We start from the raw sequence: 16,335 nt of genomic DNA, 5'->3' as shown, positions 1-16,335 counted from the left end.
TTTCAATTATTAGGTTCTGGTTGACCTAATGGTGTATCGTGCGGGTAAGTGACTGAACCAGAAAAGGACAGTTTGGAGTCTGTAATTAGAATGTGGAGTGTATGGTGTCCCATTATTCACAACTATCCATTTATTTGTAATTGTGTTATGGCGTGAAATGGATCTGCGTCCCATAGAACCGGACATACTGCTATTCCTAATCGAGGACTTCCACTATTTCTCACCCGTATATATTTACTAGTTTATCGTGGTGAATTTTCCTTTCATGTATTTATAGGAAGTTGTAAAGTCCTGCAAGAATGCAAAAGATGATTCATGCAGTATAATCACTCAGAACCCAATCCTCAGCGCCGTCGAACTTGGGTCGAATTGCTTCCGGGGTCGGATTAAGGCACAACTATTTCCAGTGATCCAGATAGTAAACACAGTATGGACAGGGCACAAGGCTCCAATCAGAAAACCGGGTTAGTCGCTCGTTGCTTCATGTATTCAAAACTTTCCAGTTTTTGTGTGCGGGTAATAGTATCTAGTCATACTTGAGGATGAATTCTTTTTCGAATGTGTTTTCATTCATTTAGTTTTGTTCATAAGCGCTTTTGTTCAAATCGATGTTATAAGCAATAGTCCGGGACTCATGATAAGAAATCAAGTGGTTATTGACGAAACGTTTTTCACTGACTTGCCAACCGAAAGAACCACAAATACTTTCTTGGCCAAACAGTGTCGTAAAAGTTTGTTTTTTGTGATTTAAAAGTGTTTTTAACTATTCTAAAAGCACTTTCAAGCAGACTTATTTTTTGATACATCATATATTTTTCATGGTTTTAGATGTACATTCATGCAAAAATTCAACCTGATTAATGTAAAGTTCGACCCGGTTTTTAACTTTTGTTGGAATCCACAGATAGATTCATGAAGACTATTATGAAAATTGACAGTCTACAACGTAAGCAGTTTATGTTGCTAAACAGTCGAAAAAGAGTTTTGTTTATGATTAGTAGCTAAATGTTATTAGTTTGTGTACGTTCGTATTTAGAGATGTGATGTCCCAATCATTTGGGGAAGGGTATGCGACTAGGTCTGATGAAGAAGGATTTGGAGGGGTGTTTTCAGACAACCAGACTCTTCCGAAGACGGAGCAGGACCAGCTGATCCATGCGAACCACCCGGCATATGACAAGACGCAGGGAAGTGAAGTTAAGGAGAAGGAGAAAGGGCGATGCCAGACCCAGCCCAACGCATCTACAAACTAATTAAGCACCCGATGCCAATACCCTAATGTCTGTGCATAATGACTGTGTGGATAAGTGGCTTTTTATATAATTCCTTTTCACTTTTTAAGTTTTATTTATTTAAATTTTTGTTATACATGTTCATCATCAAGAGCGCATGGACGCTTAATTTGAGTGATTAAACTATAGTTCTTTTCGGTAACGATCTTTCATTTGGATTAACATCATAATTTGTGTGTTAAAACCGAGTCATCTAATCCAACATAGATTGGATTGTGAAATGTGAACTTTACATCCTTGTTTTTTTTTTGGTCAAACGATAAATTTTATTAGATTAGCCACCAACGAAGTTTGAACCACGCCGTCATCCTGGTTTGATTCGTTAAACCTAGTCATATCAAGCATTTTAAAGATACGTAAACCTTAAAAAATTGAATGCTAAAAGCGGTAAACTCAAATGCCCATGAGATGAGAAGAACCATCAAAACTAACGGATAGGTTGGCATGGATCCTCAAAATCAAAATCCGTCAACAATCCAAATTCAATTCAATTCAAGAGAGTCATAAAAGTTGATAAAAGTTGAATTGGACCGGTTATTTCAAATTGGATTGAGCTGTTAATGCCCTTACAACGATTAACCAGAAGGGACCGAAACCAACCAGAGTTTCTTATGGCCCAAGGAACAAGCCCGACCCAAGCAAAGCCAGCAAGACCAAAATCACAAAGCCTAAGGGAACTAAGTATAAACAAACTAGGAACAGAGGCTTATTTGAATACATACAATATTATTTACGTTGAGGAGCGAGGGAGTTGACTAAACCTTACAATGGGTTAGCCATAATATTTTAGTTTAAATTAAGCATTGGCGAGAATCAAACTGGATACTTTTCACTTATAAAGGAAGATGAATACTAATACATTGTAGTATTAAGTGGCAAGAACAAGCAGCCTTTTAGGAAAAAAGAAGGTCAAGTAGACATCCAAAAACCAGCATTTCCTCACAAACCAACACAAGAGCATTGGAAACAGGTCATACTTACGTAAGTCACACAATAAATTAGTCATAGTTACATTTACACCTAATTAGGTTACTAGTCATTCATGAAAGAGTAGCTATGTTTCCACTCGTTGTTATCTCTAGACATTCTATTTCTTTGGACACCCTACTAAAATTCACTTTTTTCTTTGGACACCCAACTTTAATTTATAATAGGGGTGTAATATCTACACATCCCATTTTACTTCTCACACACCTTTTTAATTTCAGCCGTCGGATCGGATGAAGTGAAGAAGATCAACGGACAGAAATTATCAAGGGGTGTGTAAGAAGTAAAATGGGATGTGTGGATATCACACTTCTTATAATATTTCAAACTTGACCCTAGATTAAAAATAGACAAAAAATAAAATAGTTTCACGACCATCCATCTTCTCCAAAAACTGTAAATCTAAACCCCAGTTCTCAATAATGTTATTAAACTTAAAAAAAAATAAAATATTGTGGGTGTCCGGATATCAAAATTTGGTGAATAGGTGTTGCAAAGACGCAAGGCCTGTCCATATCAGCCTCTGAAGGCCCAAAGAACAAAACCCACCAGCCCAGATATGTCGAATAATCTAGAACCGAAATAACCAATCGATGCGGCCAAATAAACTACATGTCGTGTTTGATAAGGTCAATAACGAGGAACGTGCTTTGCAATAACGCAATGTTTTCTCCGTGATTTCACCACCGCCAAATCCACCGAACCCATCAATACCAGCCGTTGATCACAATGATAAGAAAACAATCTCAACCGTTCGTGTCCATTTATCCTCTTATAAATGTAGGTTAGGGTGCCTGCTTATCAACCATTCAAGATTCAACGCCACCAAATCTTCTCTCCACCCCCCCCCCCCCCAAACTCCCGACCTCTTCTCCAGATTTACGCTCCATGGATTGTTTTCGCTGTCGATTCCATCGGATTCGCGTCGATCGTCTAGAGATCTACGCGTTGACGGTGGTTTGAGATTGTGAGGTGATGGATTGAGCTGCTTTTGAATTCAGCTGGTTTCACCAGCGCGAGCTTCTGTGTTCGCCGATCTTCGATTCGGATTTACAGGTTCATATATGTTTTTGATTCGTTTTACGGATCTGGTTATGAATTTATGTATGAAGTCGTTATTGTATTTGCCTTTTAGCTGCTTTCCTACAGATTTTGATTGATGTATGTTTTTGTATCCAAACAGATTTCGCAGACGGAGATCTAACCATATCAGAAGGACGCGACATCGTTTCAGCTGCTGATCTCCTGGTGGCTGAAGAACATCTATCAGACGATTCACATGTAATCTTGATCGAGGGTCATGATTGTAATTTCATGATTGTAATTTCATGAGTGTAGCCGGAAGATTGTGGGGGTTTTGGGTTGGGAGTATTGGTTGAATTGGATGGATGTATAAGATATCGGGACGAAAGGCTCGGTGGAAGGGCCGAGTCCTGGACCGATCTTTGTCATCCGACCTTTGCCATGACAGGTGCGCTTGCATGGCGGGTCAAAAAAATATCTCAATAAAAAATAACGAATTTTTGGTTTTTGAGGGGAGACAGCATGGGTTTGTTTTGCCCAGGGTCTCTCCTCCGGTGTGGTGTGCGCTCTCTGTCTTTGTCTTTTTGTTCCATGCTTCAATTTTGCTTGCCGCCAACTGCAAACAGTCGGACATGGATTCCGGACAACTACAAATGCATCGATATCTCGCCTCCAAAGGTATTATCTGACAGCCTATTTCAATTGATTTGCACAGGAAACATATAATCACGTGCACGATTAATTAGGTCTCATTCTCACATGTGGGATTAATCTAATTTTGTACACACTATGAAGCCTTCAATCGACATAACCTATAATTCTTGGAGCTTAGGGATTGATAGAAATGAATAATAATAATTTTTCAGTTTGCTAATTGTGGAGTTCTTCAATCAACTCCTTTATTTTGAAGGTAAACTAAGTTATTTAATCCAGAAAAAAATGCACCTGTAATTGTTTTAAAGCTAAATTAAGTTATTTAATCTATATTTATTGTTGAATACAAATTACAGTATTTGATCCAGAAAAAGAACTTTCTAATTGAAAGATCCAAATCATGACCAATAATTACTTGGTAATTTTACAATCTACTTATGCCACACTCTACACATTCTATCATGCTACTTAACAATTCCCGCTTCCAAAATCTATCCGGCTTACTTTTTAAAGTCATGCCTATGATACCATTATGCACTGATTATTGCCTCGATATTATTGTACTTACGAAATCTATGAGCTGGGAGTAGGATTGTGTTATCATGTACCCTGAAGTGCCTATTTTGTTAATTGTTTGATCTCAATGGATGTTACTAGATATTTTGAGGTCTGTTAATGCATGGCTCTTTGTAATATCATGTAATTATGTTGCTTTGGCTGCCATTGTTGCAAGCCATGCCTTGTATTCAAATTAGACGATTCTAGGGAAGTTGGCTGCCGGAAGGTCTCTTCTCGAGGATTCCTAATAGCCAGAATGAAGTCTCTCATATCATTTACAAGTTAATGGAATTTCTGCTCAAATACAAGCTGTGTGGTCGTGGGGAAGATCCAAATTTCGTTACATTGCAGTCTCTTTTCCCAGAACTTGAGATGACCAAGGAAACAAGTTGAGCTTCACAATCTTTTGTCTTTGAAGTTTTAAATCTCAGCAAGTAATATTTTCAGTTAATTTACCTTATGTGATTGAATCCATTGTGAGGATTATTTCATGTGCCCATTATCATTTATATATTCTGTTCATTTGTTCAGTTTAGATAGAATATTTCACCCCTAATTTTGTGATTGAATCCACTGCGAGGATTATTTCATGTGGCCATTAGCATTGTCATTTATTTGTTCTGTTCATTTGTTAAGTTGAGATAAAATATCCCCCCCCCCCCCAAAAAAAAAAAAATTTGATTGTTAAATTGTTCTATTGAATTGTGGTTGGATCAGATTGTGGTGTGTGGATTTGCTAGATTTACACTTAGTGATTTTGATTATGTTTCAAACAGTATTTCCGCGTATCCGTTTTATGTTTCTATTATTGTGCTTCTATGATGATTACTTACGTATGCTGTTTTGGTCAGTTTATGATTATCTTTCTTGTTATGATCAACTGCGATTTAACCCCAAAGAAAAAAAATTGGCTGGAAGCATTTGTGTTACTGTAAATTGTTTGTAAAAATGTAACAGCGGCGTTGTGAATTTGGACAAGTTGGATGCTGTTTAGGGTTGCATGAGAAGGTGTAGGTTGTTTTGTTCCTGGGCTGTGGAATAATTGTGTGACTGTTGCTCTGCTTTGTAGTTTACAAGTTTGGATCAGGGTTTAGAGATCGACGAGTGTTCCGGTCTAGTGGTATTTAACTCCCGGTCTAGAGGCATTCAACTCATATGGATGGCAAGTATGTGTAATATTTACATTGTTACACTGTTATTGTTGGTTAATTGCGGGGCTTAGCTTAATTCTCCTTCATTCGAGTTAAATTCAATCCCCATTCAAATAGACGTCGCCCTTTTGCTAAACGTGAGTTGACAGGTAATTAGGATGTACTGGAAGCTTGTTATTGGAAAGAAGAAACTGAAAAACTAGGTGTGAAAACTTTGTTGATGGTGTTTCTCATTTTTGCCTCGTCAGTTGAAACGAAGATCTGTAAGCTCAAAAATGGTAGAGCGCTCAGGGTCCTTGACTGGGCTTATGAGAGGTTGGTGGTTCGAATCCATCCAGATCTGCTCTGAATTGACCATTAGATGGTTTGGTTATGTCGGGTGAGGGTTTAGGTTTGCCTTCTGTGTCCTTTTTTCGGTCTCTTTTTTAGCTTTTACTCTTTGATGCAAAATTATATTTACTCTAAAGGGTTGGGAAAATAATTGTCCGTTTGGAAGAGTTCTTAAAATAGTTGAAATAACTTTTAGTGAAATGTTTTTGTTACTAATTTTTAATAAAAATATCTTGGAAAAACATTTAAAAGTGTTTCAATATTTTTTCTAGCTGCTTCACATTTTCAGTTTTTTTTTTCATCCAAAATTATGAAAATAAGATATTTTTAAGTGTTTATTAAACATTATTTTAAGCTCAAATTTTTTTAATATCCACTTTTTATAAAATCATTTTAATACCAAACTAGTACTTTGGTTGTTACACCGATTTAGGCAGCTCAAGTATCTTTATACGTAAACATGTCCCGATTGGAACTAGATTATTTACTTTTTGAATATTGCCAGCCTTTTTGTGGCAAATACAATATTCTAGAAGCATGATTAAGAAAAAAGAAAATTAATAAAAAAATTTGAAAGTTTTGGGTAAAGTAAATAATATTATGATTACTTTTTAATGTAAAAATATAATTTTTCGTCAAAATAAACAGTTCGAGAGTTTTTCTGGATAAACATCCCTTGAGAAAACTGGCGCGGGTGAATCCTAATTATAGTACAAGACTAATACGCACATGTGCTGGATTCCCACTCCACCTACGAAAGCGGCAAATTAATGTGTCCTGGTTGGTAACCGGTACCACCCTTCCCATATCAGCCTTCGATTTCAAAGACAGAAATTCAATCCTAACCGTCCATAGCAACCCATCTCCTACTATAAATTACGTTAGGCTGTGTGAATCTAAAACCATTCAACGGCTTCAATGTCTCTCTCTCTCTCTTTATCTGTTCACAACTCTATTGGTCCTCCAGAGTAGTTCTACTCCTGCAAATCCAGTCTGCATTGATTGCTTTCTCTTTCGATTTCTTTTGAATTCTGGTAGATTGATTAGAGATCTGTATATCGATGCCGGTTTTAGGTTGTGAAGATGTTTTGAGCTGCTGTTGAATTGAATAGCTAGTTAAAACCAGCTCGATTTGTTGTTCTTCAATGTTCGATTCAGATTTACAGGTTCGTATGTGATTTCCATTCGTTTTTCTTATCTTGATATGCTATCGATTTGTAAATCTCCAAGCTCAATTGATTCAGTAGTTCCCTACAGTTTCTGATTGCTCCGTGATTGTTAATCCAATCAGATATGGCCAAGGAGCTGTTGTCGAATTCAAGGAGGTTTCAGGCCTTGACGTTTCCGAGCTTGATTCCAGCGTCGTTTCAGCCTCTGCAGAACCGATTCTCTGGTAGTTAATGGTGCTGTCCAAGGGCATGAATGTAATTTGACGAGTGGGAAGCTGAAGGCTGGGGGATTTGGGGAGTGGGGATAGGTTATGTATCGGATGTATAAGATGTCGGGACGAAAGGTTCAGAGAAAGGGCCGAGTCCTGGACCGATCTTTGCCATGACAGGTGCGCTTGCATGGCAGGTCAAAAAACATATCGCAATAAAAAGTAACAATTTTTTGGTTTGGAGGGGAGACGGCATGAGTGTTTTTTCTCCCCAGGTCTCCCCTCCGGTGTGTGGTGTGTGCTTTTTGCCTTTTCGTTCTCCCTGTTTTAGTTTTGCTCTCTTGCCACATGCATACCAGTCGAACATGGATTGTTGGCAACAGCAACAACCTCGAAATCTCGTCGCCAAAGGTATTAATCTAACTAAATCTATTTGCACAGTAAAGTCATAATTAATTAGTTTCGTACTCAAGTTGTGATGGTTCATAGTTGCATATATCTCGTTAATCATGTATGTTTACAAAGATGGCCATCGGCGCATCAAATTTATTTCTTTTGCAAGTCATATTAACAGGCAAATTCCAGACGTGTGCAGTAATTGTTGCCTCGTTACGAAGCTACTACAAATTTTATTAAATGAGAATGCAACAGTGTTATGTTATTCTTTCATAATTTGATCACAACGGATGTTATGTTATATTCTGGGATCTGGTTGTAATATCATGTAATAATGCTTTTGGCTGCTATTGATGCGGCCATCGATGTATTCCCGTAGTTTGTTGCAAGGGAGTGTCTGCTGGAAGCTCTGTTTGTTTTTTATGAGCCCCAATGATGTTTCTGCTCAAATAAAAGCTGCTTGGTCATGCGGAAATTCTAATTCCGTTGCCCTGCAATCTCTATGTGAAGTTTTGAGGTGCGATGATACAAGTTGAGCTTCACATTCCTTTTGTTGTAAAAGTTATTGCAAGTCCTCACAACGAGTCGTTACAAAGATTATTTCACATTTGGCGATCAGTATTATGTATTTAATTATCTTGTTCATGTCGGAGTTATGTTTGAATACTTTGCCCCTAATTTTTTTCTATTGAATTTTGGAGGAATTGGAGTTATTTTGTTTGGAAGATACAGGTTTAGTTGATGTGAATGTAGTCGGCGGAACTATATGTAATTTGTAGTTCTTTTTTGGCAGTAGAGTTCCATTTGTTGGTTTTGATTTTGAATATGTTAGTTTAAACGTCATGCTCAGTCTTTGAAGGATGTCTTCCTTGGCATTCGTCTTTGAAGCCACTGTTGATAAGTGTTTATCTTTTATATTTGTTGTTGAAAATGAGATTGAAATTGTTACAGAGGGCAAACCCTAGTGATGGTGGTTTCGCATACAAGCCCTTTGGTTCTGAGTTTTGAATTTGATAGATCGAATATCAGACTTCTGTTAGGGTTTGAATGGAGAATGCATTGTATGCAATAAAGATCTGTAAGCTCAAAAATGGTAGAGCGCTCAAGTCCTTTCTGGTCTTTGAGAGGTTGGTGGTTCAAATCCACCCAGATCTGCACTAAATTTTTCACAATGCTCCTGCTTCTTTCCGATCGGCAAGTAGGACCTTTTGTGGTGCATCAACATGGATGATGATGTAGTAAAGGAGCCAAGCGGGGCAACCAGAGGGGGAGTTATTGGCAGCAGCCTCACATCTCCTGCGAACCTCTTCCCCATCCTCCTAGCCCCTTTACTGCCCCCTCCCCTCTCCATTCCGACAGCCGCATGATGAAATTGAGGTTCCATCGGAAACCAATTGATAATATGGGAAGTAGTTCAAGACTATATAAGCACATAGTAAACCTTGTCCTTCACCGATGTGGAACAACTGTCAAGACGCCCCTGCACATGTGACGGATTTTCAAGTCTACACGTGACCATATAAGCACATAACAAACTTTGTCCCTCACCGATGTGGGACAACTGTCAAGATGCCCCTGCACGTGTGGTGGATTTTCAAGTCTACACATGGACAACAAGCTCGTGTGGCCGTTTTACTTCATACGAGGACAACACGTTCTGATACCATGATGAAATTGAGGTTCTACCACAAAATTAATTGGCAGTATGGAAAGTAGCCCAAGACCATATAAGCATATAGCAAACATTGTCCCTCACCAATCTGGGACAACTGTCAACACCGCCTTCCTCCACTCTTTTCGTTTTCTCTTAGGCAATTTCCATTCATCTTCCTTCCAAGGTGCTACCCAGCACTTGCTGTCCCTTACTTTTTTTAGGCCAACCATTTTTCTATGGCTTTTTTGGAGTCTCTACCGCAAAGTTGGCATTTTTCCTTCTCTCAAGTCGTTGTCTTTTGATTTGGAGCTAGATTTTGAATTTGGGGTGGTTCTTAGTTGTTAGTGACTTAGATGAGATCCACCTCTTTACGCTTGAAACCCCTGCGGCAATAACCTTACCAAACTGTTTTGTGGATGCGTCAACTTATGCCCTTAGATTGGATGACTGAACGTCTTTGGTTGACCGAATTTTACGGTTACGTAGCCCTAGGCAACATGATTTGGTGTTTGCACCGTCTTGAGTGATCAGATTTGTCCTCACCACCATCTTAGTTATTCGGACTTGGAAATATAATTAAGCGTTCAAGTACTTGCTGAAAATGCTCAAGAAAGGAAAGTTCACGAGTCATTGATCAATTCATTGTTTCAAAAAAAAAAAAAAAAAAAGACACTCCAAATGGAAAGATGCAACTTCTTTAACGTAATTGAAGTGTTTGAGAGAATTTGGTGATCAACCCATTTTTCAAAGCTAGTTTTTCTAGTTCTTAAAGCTTGAAATCAGGTGATCTAGAGGCATATGTTTATAGCTTGAAACCTAGTTTGATAAGAACTAACAATTTCTTACTAACTAGTTAGTAAGGGAACCAAGTTAGTTTTGAGTTGATGGGTGATGATTGAACCATTTAAGGAGGGTGCAACTGGCTATTTTAAGCTGATATTTATATGCTGATCTCTTGCATAATATCCAGCGTAGGATCTTCTATTGCAACTTAAGGATGAAAGCTAGGGCGATTTAGTCATTATTGATCTTGAACCTTCCCAAAACAACGAAATAAATTCTCAACAACAATCATAATTTTAGCTAGATAGGAGACAAGTCGTAGGACATTTTAATCACAAAAATATGCAAGTCAAATAAAATTGTAAACAAGAAAACATAAATGGGCATTTGGTCTTTTTACTTTAAAGTTTATTTTTCCGCTTCTTTAACGTTTCAAGTTTCGAAAATAAGTATGCAATACGAATTCAAAGCAACCACGGCTTCCAGGACGAAGTACACAACTAAAACCCTTTTTTCTTATTTGTTGGCCTTAGGTCATTTTTATGTAGTACGAGGTTTCGCATTATTATAAGACGAGTTCGACTTAATCTCATTAAATTCGGTTCGAGCTCACTCCAAACACCGAATAGTAATCCTAAGGCCATCTCCAACTAAAGGGGCTATGTTTAGCATCCGTCCAAATTACAGCCTTGCAAGAAATTATTTTTTAATGAACAGTGTCATACTATATTTATATACAATCTCAAACTGAAGGGAACTATTTTTTGGCCCCCACAATTATTTATTTTTTTAAGTTTGTTCTATAATTTTATTGGCTAATTGAATTAAACTACCATATTAAATTAAGATTTCTGGATATATTGAATGTCACTTGTGGCTAAATGAATAAGCTTCCAGACATATTTTGAGTGCCACTTGAAAATGTTGCCATTTGAAAATTATTAAAAAAATTAAAGGAAAGAGTATTAGAAGAGGGAAGAGACTGGTGTGTATGAAAAGAGTGTTTGAGGTGAATAGAATGGGAATGATTGAAACACAATAAGGTAAGATAGTATGAAAATGTGAAAAAGATGTGAGAAATTGTGCAAAAATTTCTTACGTACTTATAGGAAGAAAATTAAAAATTTTAATTACACCTTTAAAAAAAAAAAACCCAAGTTGGTCCCAATTGAACTGGTTGGCTATGCCCAGTCCACTGGCCATATAACTAGATTTTGGCCCAATGGATCCCAAGATTTTTCGGCCTAGACCTCCTTTAAAGATGAGTTTTGTGTTAAAAAAAAAAACTATCATTTGACCTATAAACCGTATAGCCAGCAGAAATGGCCTAAGGGCTAGTTTGGCATTGATGTACTTTGAAAAAAAGCTGCAATGAGAATAAGCGGCTGTGAAATAAATCAGCAGAGTGTTTGGTAAACTTTTTTGTAAAAGTACTTTTGAAAAAAAAAAGCAGTCTAATAGTGGGTCTTTTCATTAAATGAGCACTGTAGCTCTGTGTGCTTTGAAAAAAAAAACCAGTTTTCCAAAGCTGCAAATAGCTGCTTCAGCTTTTTCCTTTGATTTCAGCTTATTCTCACAGCAGCTTCCAAAATAAGCCCCTTTTTTTTAGTTTACCAAACATCTAAAACCCTCACAACTTTTTTTCATGAGTGTTTTTTTTTTTTAAGCACCTCACTCCCAAACCACCCCTAAGACAATTCCAGCTTAAGACCGTCTAACAATCGGGGCCGTGAAGTATAACATAAAGTTAAGCCCAAAGTCCATCCCCAGTCTGGGCTTGTTTGAGTATGGCCATATCATCTAAATGCTCTGAAGTAAAAGGAATAAGTGCGAATGGCCCAATACCTTCTTTTTCTGGTCAGAGAACGAGATTCTAGATGCGAATTATTAATTAAGAAATTGGGAGGGTAAACATAATTCCGGTAAAACAACTATAAACGCGTATCGGATTCCCAAACAAAGAAGAAAAGCCATGGTCCCACCACTTGTCCTCCCCCACTAAGCGGCAAAATAACGTGTCTTGGATGGTAACGTCCAGGTCATGAACCACCAAACACGACATCCCATACTATTCGTCGATTTCAAAGATGCGAAATCAAGCTCAACCGTCCATCGCACCCCTTATCCCATTATAAAAGTTACGTTAGGGTGGATGGCTCTAAAACATTCAGGTTTCAACGCCACCATTTGTTCTCTCTCTCTCTCTCTCTCTCTCTCTCCCCCTTCACAACTCTATAGTTCCTCTTTTTTCTGCAGATCTTCTCTGCATGGATTGTTATCTTCGTCTGATTCTTCCGGATTCGTGTAGATCGGCTTCGGATCTACCCGTTGATGGTGGTTTTGGGTTGTGAAGATGGTTTGAGATGCTTTTGGAGTTTTGCTGGTTTGACCAGCTTGTGCTTGTGTTTTTTGATTCAGATTTTAAAGGTTCGTATGTGTTTTTGATTCGATTTGGTTATCTAGATATTAATCATAGCTTTTTTTTTTTTTAATTATTTGGGTGAATTTTATGGATCTGTAACGAATTTCAGCTTGATACAGCTTCTGATTGCTTTTTTTTATTTTTTTATTTTTCATTTTGTTTTCGATCAGATGCATATACCGATCTCTTACACCGATGGAGGTTCGAAGCCTTGAAATTTCCGAGATCAATTGGATGGACATCGTTTCAACATCTGCAGATCTGATTTCTCCTTGCGGCTGAAGGGCGCAAACTCATGTATATTGGTTAATCGAAAGCTATAACTGTAATATGATGATTGGGGAAGGTAAAAGCTGGGGTATTTTTGGGTGGATTTGGGTTTGCACGGATGTAAGAGATGTCGGGACGAAAGGCTCGGTGGAAGAGATGAGTCCTGGACCGATCTTTGTCATCCGGCCTTTGCCATGGCAGGTGCGCTTGCATGGCAGGTCAAAAAATCTGAATAAAAAAACAAAGAGTTCTGGTTTTAAGGGGAGACAGCATGGGGTGTTTTTTGGCCCAGGGTCTCCCCTCCGGTGTGTGGTGTGTGCTCTGTGTGTGTCCCTTCCTTTTGTGCTGTGTTTTATTTTTCGCTCTACTGCCTGCGCATTCGAACACGGATTCAGCACATCAACGACGGCATATCTCACCGCCAAAGGTATTATCTGACTGCCTATTTCCATTGATATGCATCTGTTACTATATTAACCCCAGTTAAACGGAAAACCCCTAATTATTACGCACCATTAGTTCGCCTCATGCTCAATTTACTTCAAATTAATGTGGGTTTAATCGTATTTGTAGTCCAATTATCTAATATGGGCTTAATATTATAGATTGATATAATCCAATGTAACTGGGTACATGAGGATTGGTAGACATGCATAATAATGTTTTTTCTCAGTTCTCTGAATTATGTTATTCAAACTGTTTCACTTGATTCCTAGGTAAAAGGGAGTTTATGAAACCCTAACTGTCCATAGGAAAATGCCTGGAAGACCGACTATTTAGACTAAAGTTCATAAATCATATGATGGGTAGTTGATGATTGGATTATTACTGGAGTTCTTATTTCTGATGTTTTGTATTTTTTTTTTGAACGAACGATATTATTGGGTTGGTGAATGATTCAAGCCTCAGTGCGGTTCAAGTTTGCTTTATGCGAAAACTGAACTTAAGACCTCAATTATTGTGAATGTAGTCTAAAAAATTGGTCCACCTTGCATTACTCCTATATATAGTTACAATGTTATCCTCGATTTATTCTCTCTACTTAACAGAAATATCTTTCCAAATTATCCTGGATTGTTGTTAAGTATGTGTTGACTTTGCCTCAAGGCATCTGTTATTGGATTCGATACACTTGCATCAATAATCAATTGTACCCCATCTGTCCTTGTGCACGCATTCAATATAAACTACGTTGTTTTTGCAATTCACATTTACAATATGCTTACAATCCTTTCCAAATTTGCCTCGTGCCTTGGTTACGACATTATGTGGAATGAGCTGAAAATTTTATTACCAGGCTTAAGTTGGAATTGAAGTTGTGTTGTATGCTGAATTTTTTTATGGGTATTGATTACAATTCAAGTTAAATATATGTTCTTGGAGCTGATATTATTTGGAGACTTTGTAATACTCTGTAATTTTGTTTGCCTTTGGCTGCTTTTGCTTCAATATTTGGAGATTGTATTACCATTAGATGGCACCAAGGATTTTGGCAACCGGGCTAACCGGTGCTCTCTCATCTGCCAAGTCTGAAGCCCGAATGGTTCTCTTCAATTGCAAGATAATCGAATTGTATGCTGTTCGTTTGTGGGAATTTTGAGGTGAACCAACGAAACGAGTTTAGCTTTCTTTTGCCATTTTTAACAGAGCATACGTAGAGTTAATGTTTTTAATTTACAAGTTACGGTGTGACCTCATTATGCGATGTGGGTGTCCTAGTGTTATATTACGACTATAATTTTTTAATTATCTTATAGCCATTATAGTACATTCAAGCATTTTTGTTATTGACAACTGTTGTGTAATCTCGCTCGATTCAGTTTTTGGGTTTTAATTTTGTTGAAAGCTGAGAATTGACATGTTATTTTGTGGGTGGTTATTAGTTTGCTTAAAAAAAAGTGAATAAAAAATTGTAAACTGAAAGGCAGTGTTTATTATCAACGATTGCTATGTATAATTCAATCTTTGTTTTGGTATTATTGATTTTGGAAAGGATGGGTGGAGAAAACGAGTCTTTGGTACATCCTTCTAATCCATATGAATTGAAAAAAAAATTTTATTTATTTTAGGCTGGTATTTGATTTTGGTATGTTAAAATTTTATTTACTCCCATTTCATAGAGATGTTTCAGCATATTTGGAAGCAACGATACATAATAACCCCATCTAACTATAAGTTAACCCTATTTCGGTCAGAGGCAGCTTATTTTTAAACTTCAATGGTGTCTTTTACCTTGCAGAATTTGAGTTTGCGTGAAATAAGGTGTGCGGAATAAAGTAACAATAAATCATTTTCAGATTTGTTTTGAACAAGTGCTGCTCTGGGAATGCTTGAAAGAACCACCCTAATAATTCGTTGTAGACAGTTTTAACGTCATAATGCTGAATGAAGGTAATCGATTCGCTTTTTCGGTTGCTTCAATTGAATTACGAGACATGTTTGAAATGAAGATCTGTAAGCTCAAAAATGGTAGAGCGCTCGGAGTCCTTTGCTGGGCTTTGGGAGGTTGGTGGTTCGAATCCCCCCAGATCTGCTATTCTTTGATTTCGAATTTGTTTGGCCATGATTGATAAGGACATTAATTTTTGCGTTTTAAAAAAATGGTTGGGTTCCAAGCTCAGTTTACCTTAAACCCCAACTCATATCTCCTCATATTCAGAGAAAGATAATATATATATATATATATATATATATATATATATATATTGGATTTAAAAGATGACTTTATTCATTGAAGAAGTAGAGGGTGACGTTTTATTTTTCCTTTGAAGAGGTAAAAGAATAATATGTTGTGTAGATTATTTGAATTCGCCGCATCTTATATTTGAATTTGTTGTTGTCGAAGTTTTCCTTTTGGGTACCTCTGTAGTTTTCTATTTGAATTTGCATACTTATGACTTCAAGACATCAAAAGAATTTGGCCAACATATCCGTATTTTTTATTGCGTGTTGGAAGAAAAAGAAAAGTATCATGAATGGCAACATATGCTTGACAGCTTTGAGAAACACAAAACTCAATAGCAAAGCTAGCACCGCATCCTCCAGATGTATCTTTTATTTTGAGATGTGCAGGTTTCAGTTTCTTAATTTTAGTTTTATATATTATTTGTTTATATTTTTTTAGGAGGGTTTTATAATTTCTTGTGTATGTATATGTTAAAGGTTATTTTGGGAATAATAGTGGGTGGCGAAATAGCATTTTAATTTTTCAACTTTTTAAGATGGGTGGGATTATAACGTGGGTGGGAAAATTAGACAGTAGGATGGGTCTAGTACCTCTCTATTTTTTCCTTTAAATTACAGTTTACACCACATGAACAAGTAATTATCTAAAAAACAAAAAAGACACTTTTTTTTCATGCTTGTCCAATTGTTGTTTGTTGGAAGATAGGAGTACCTATTTCTAGAGTGTGCATGTTTTCTCACCATCTTAAGTT

General features: G+C 37.2%; 1 protein-coding gene and 1 long non-coding RNA gene across 3 annotated transcripts; both read left to right on the top strand.

The window, feature by feature from the left end:
- Positions 1-255: 255 nt before the first annotated feature.
- LOC126604826 (uncharacterized) lies at positions 256-1,434 on the top strand. The gene is made up of 2 exons (XM_050272142.1): positions 256-464; positions 1,037-1,434. Exons 1-2 carry the CDS (start codon positions 430-432, stop codon positions 1,251-1,253), a joined length of 252 nt encoding a protein of 83 aa, XP_050128099.1. The 5' UTR covers positions 256-429; the 3' UTR covers positions 1,254-1,434.
- A 1,638-nt stretch (positions 1,435-3,072) lies between these two features.
- On the top strand, positions 3,073-14,839 carry LOC126604827 (uncharacterized). 2 transcript variants are annotated; one of them, XR_007616749.1, is made up of 4 exons: positions 3,073-3,335; positions 3,463-7,161; positions 7,287-12,633; positions 12,799-14,839. It is a non-coding gene; the product is annotated as an uncharacterized LOC126604827 (long non-coding RNA). The 2 variants fall into 2 exon arrangements; XR_007616750.1 differs by having other exon boundaries at positions 7,253-12,633.
- Positions 14,840-16,335: the final 1,496 nt, after the last annotated feature.

Source organism: Malus sylvestris, chromosome 15 (assembly GCF_916048215.2).
Source record: "Malus sylvestris chromosome 15, drMalSylv7.2, whole genome shotgun sequence".
Classification (NCBI taxonomy): Eukaryota; Viridiplantae; Streptophyta; class Magnoliopsida; order Rosales; family Rosaceae; genus Malus; species Malus sylvestris.
The sequence above is the reverse complement of the archived record's forward strand: the minus strand, read 5'-3'. Positions and strand labels throughout refer to the sequence as shown.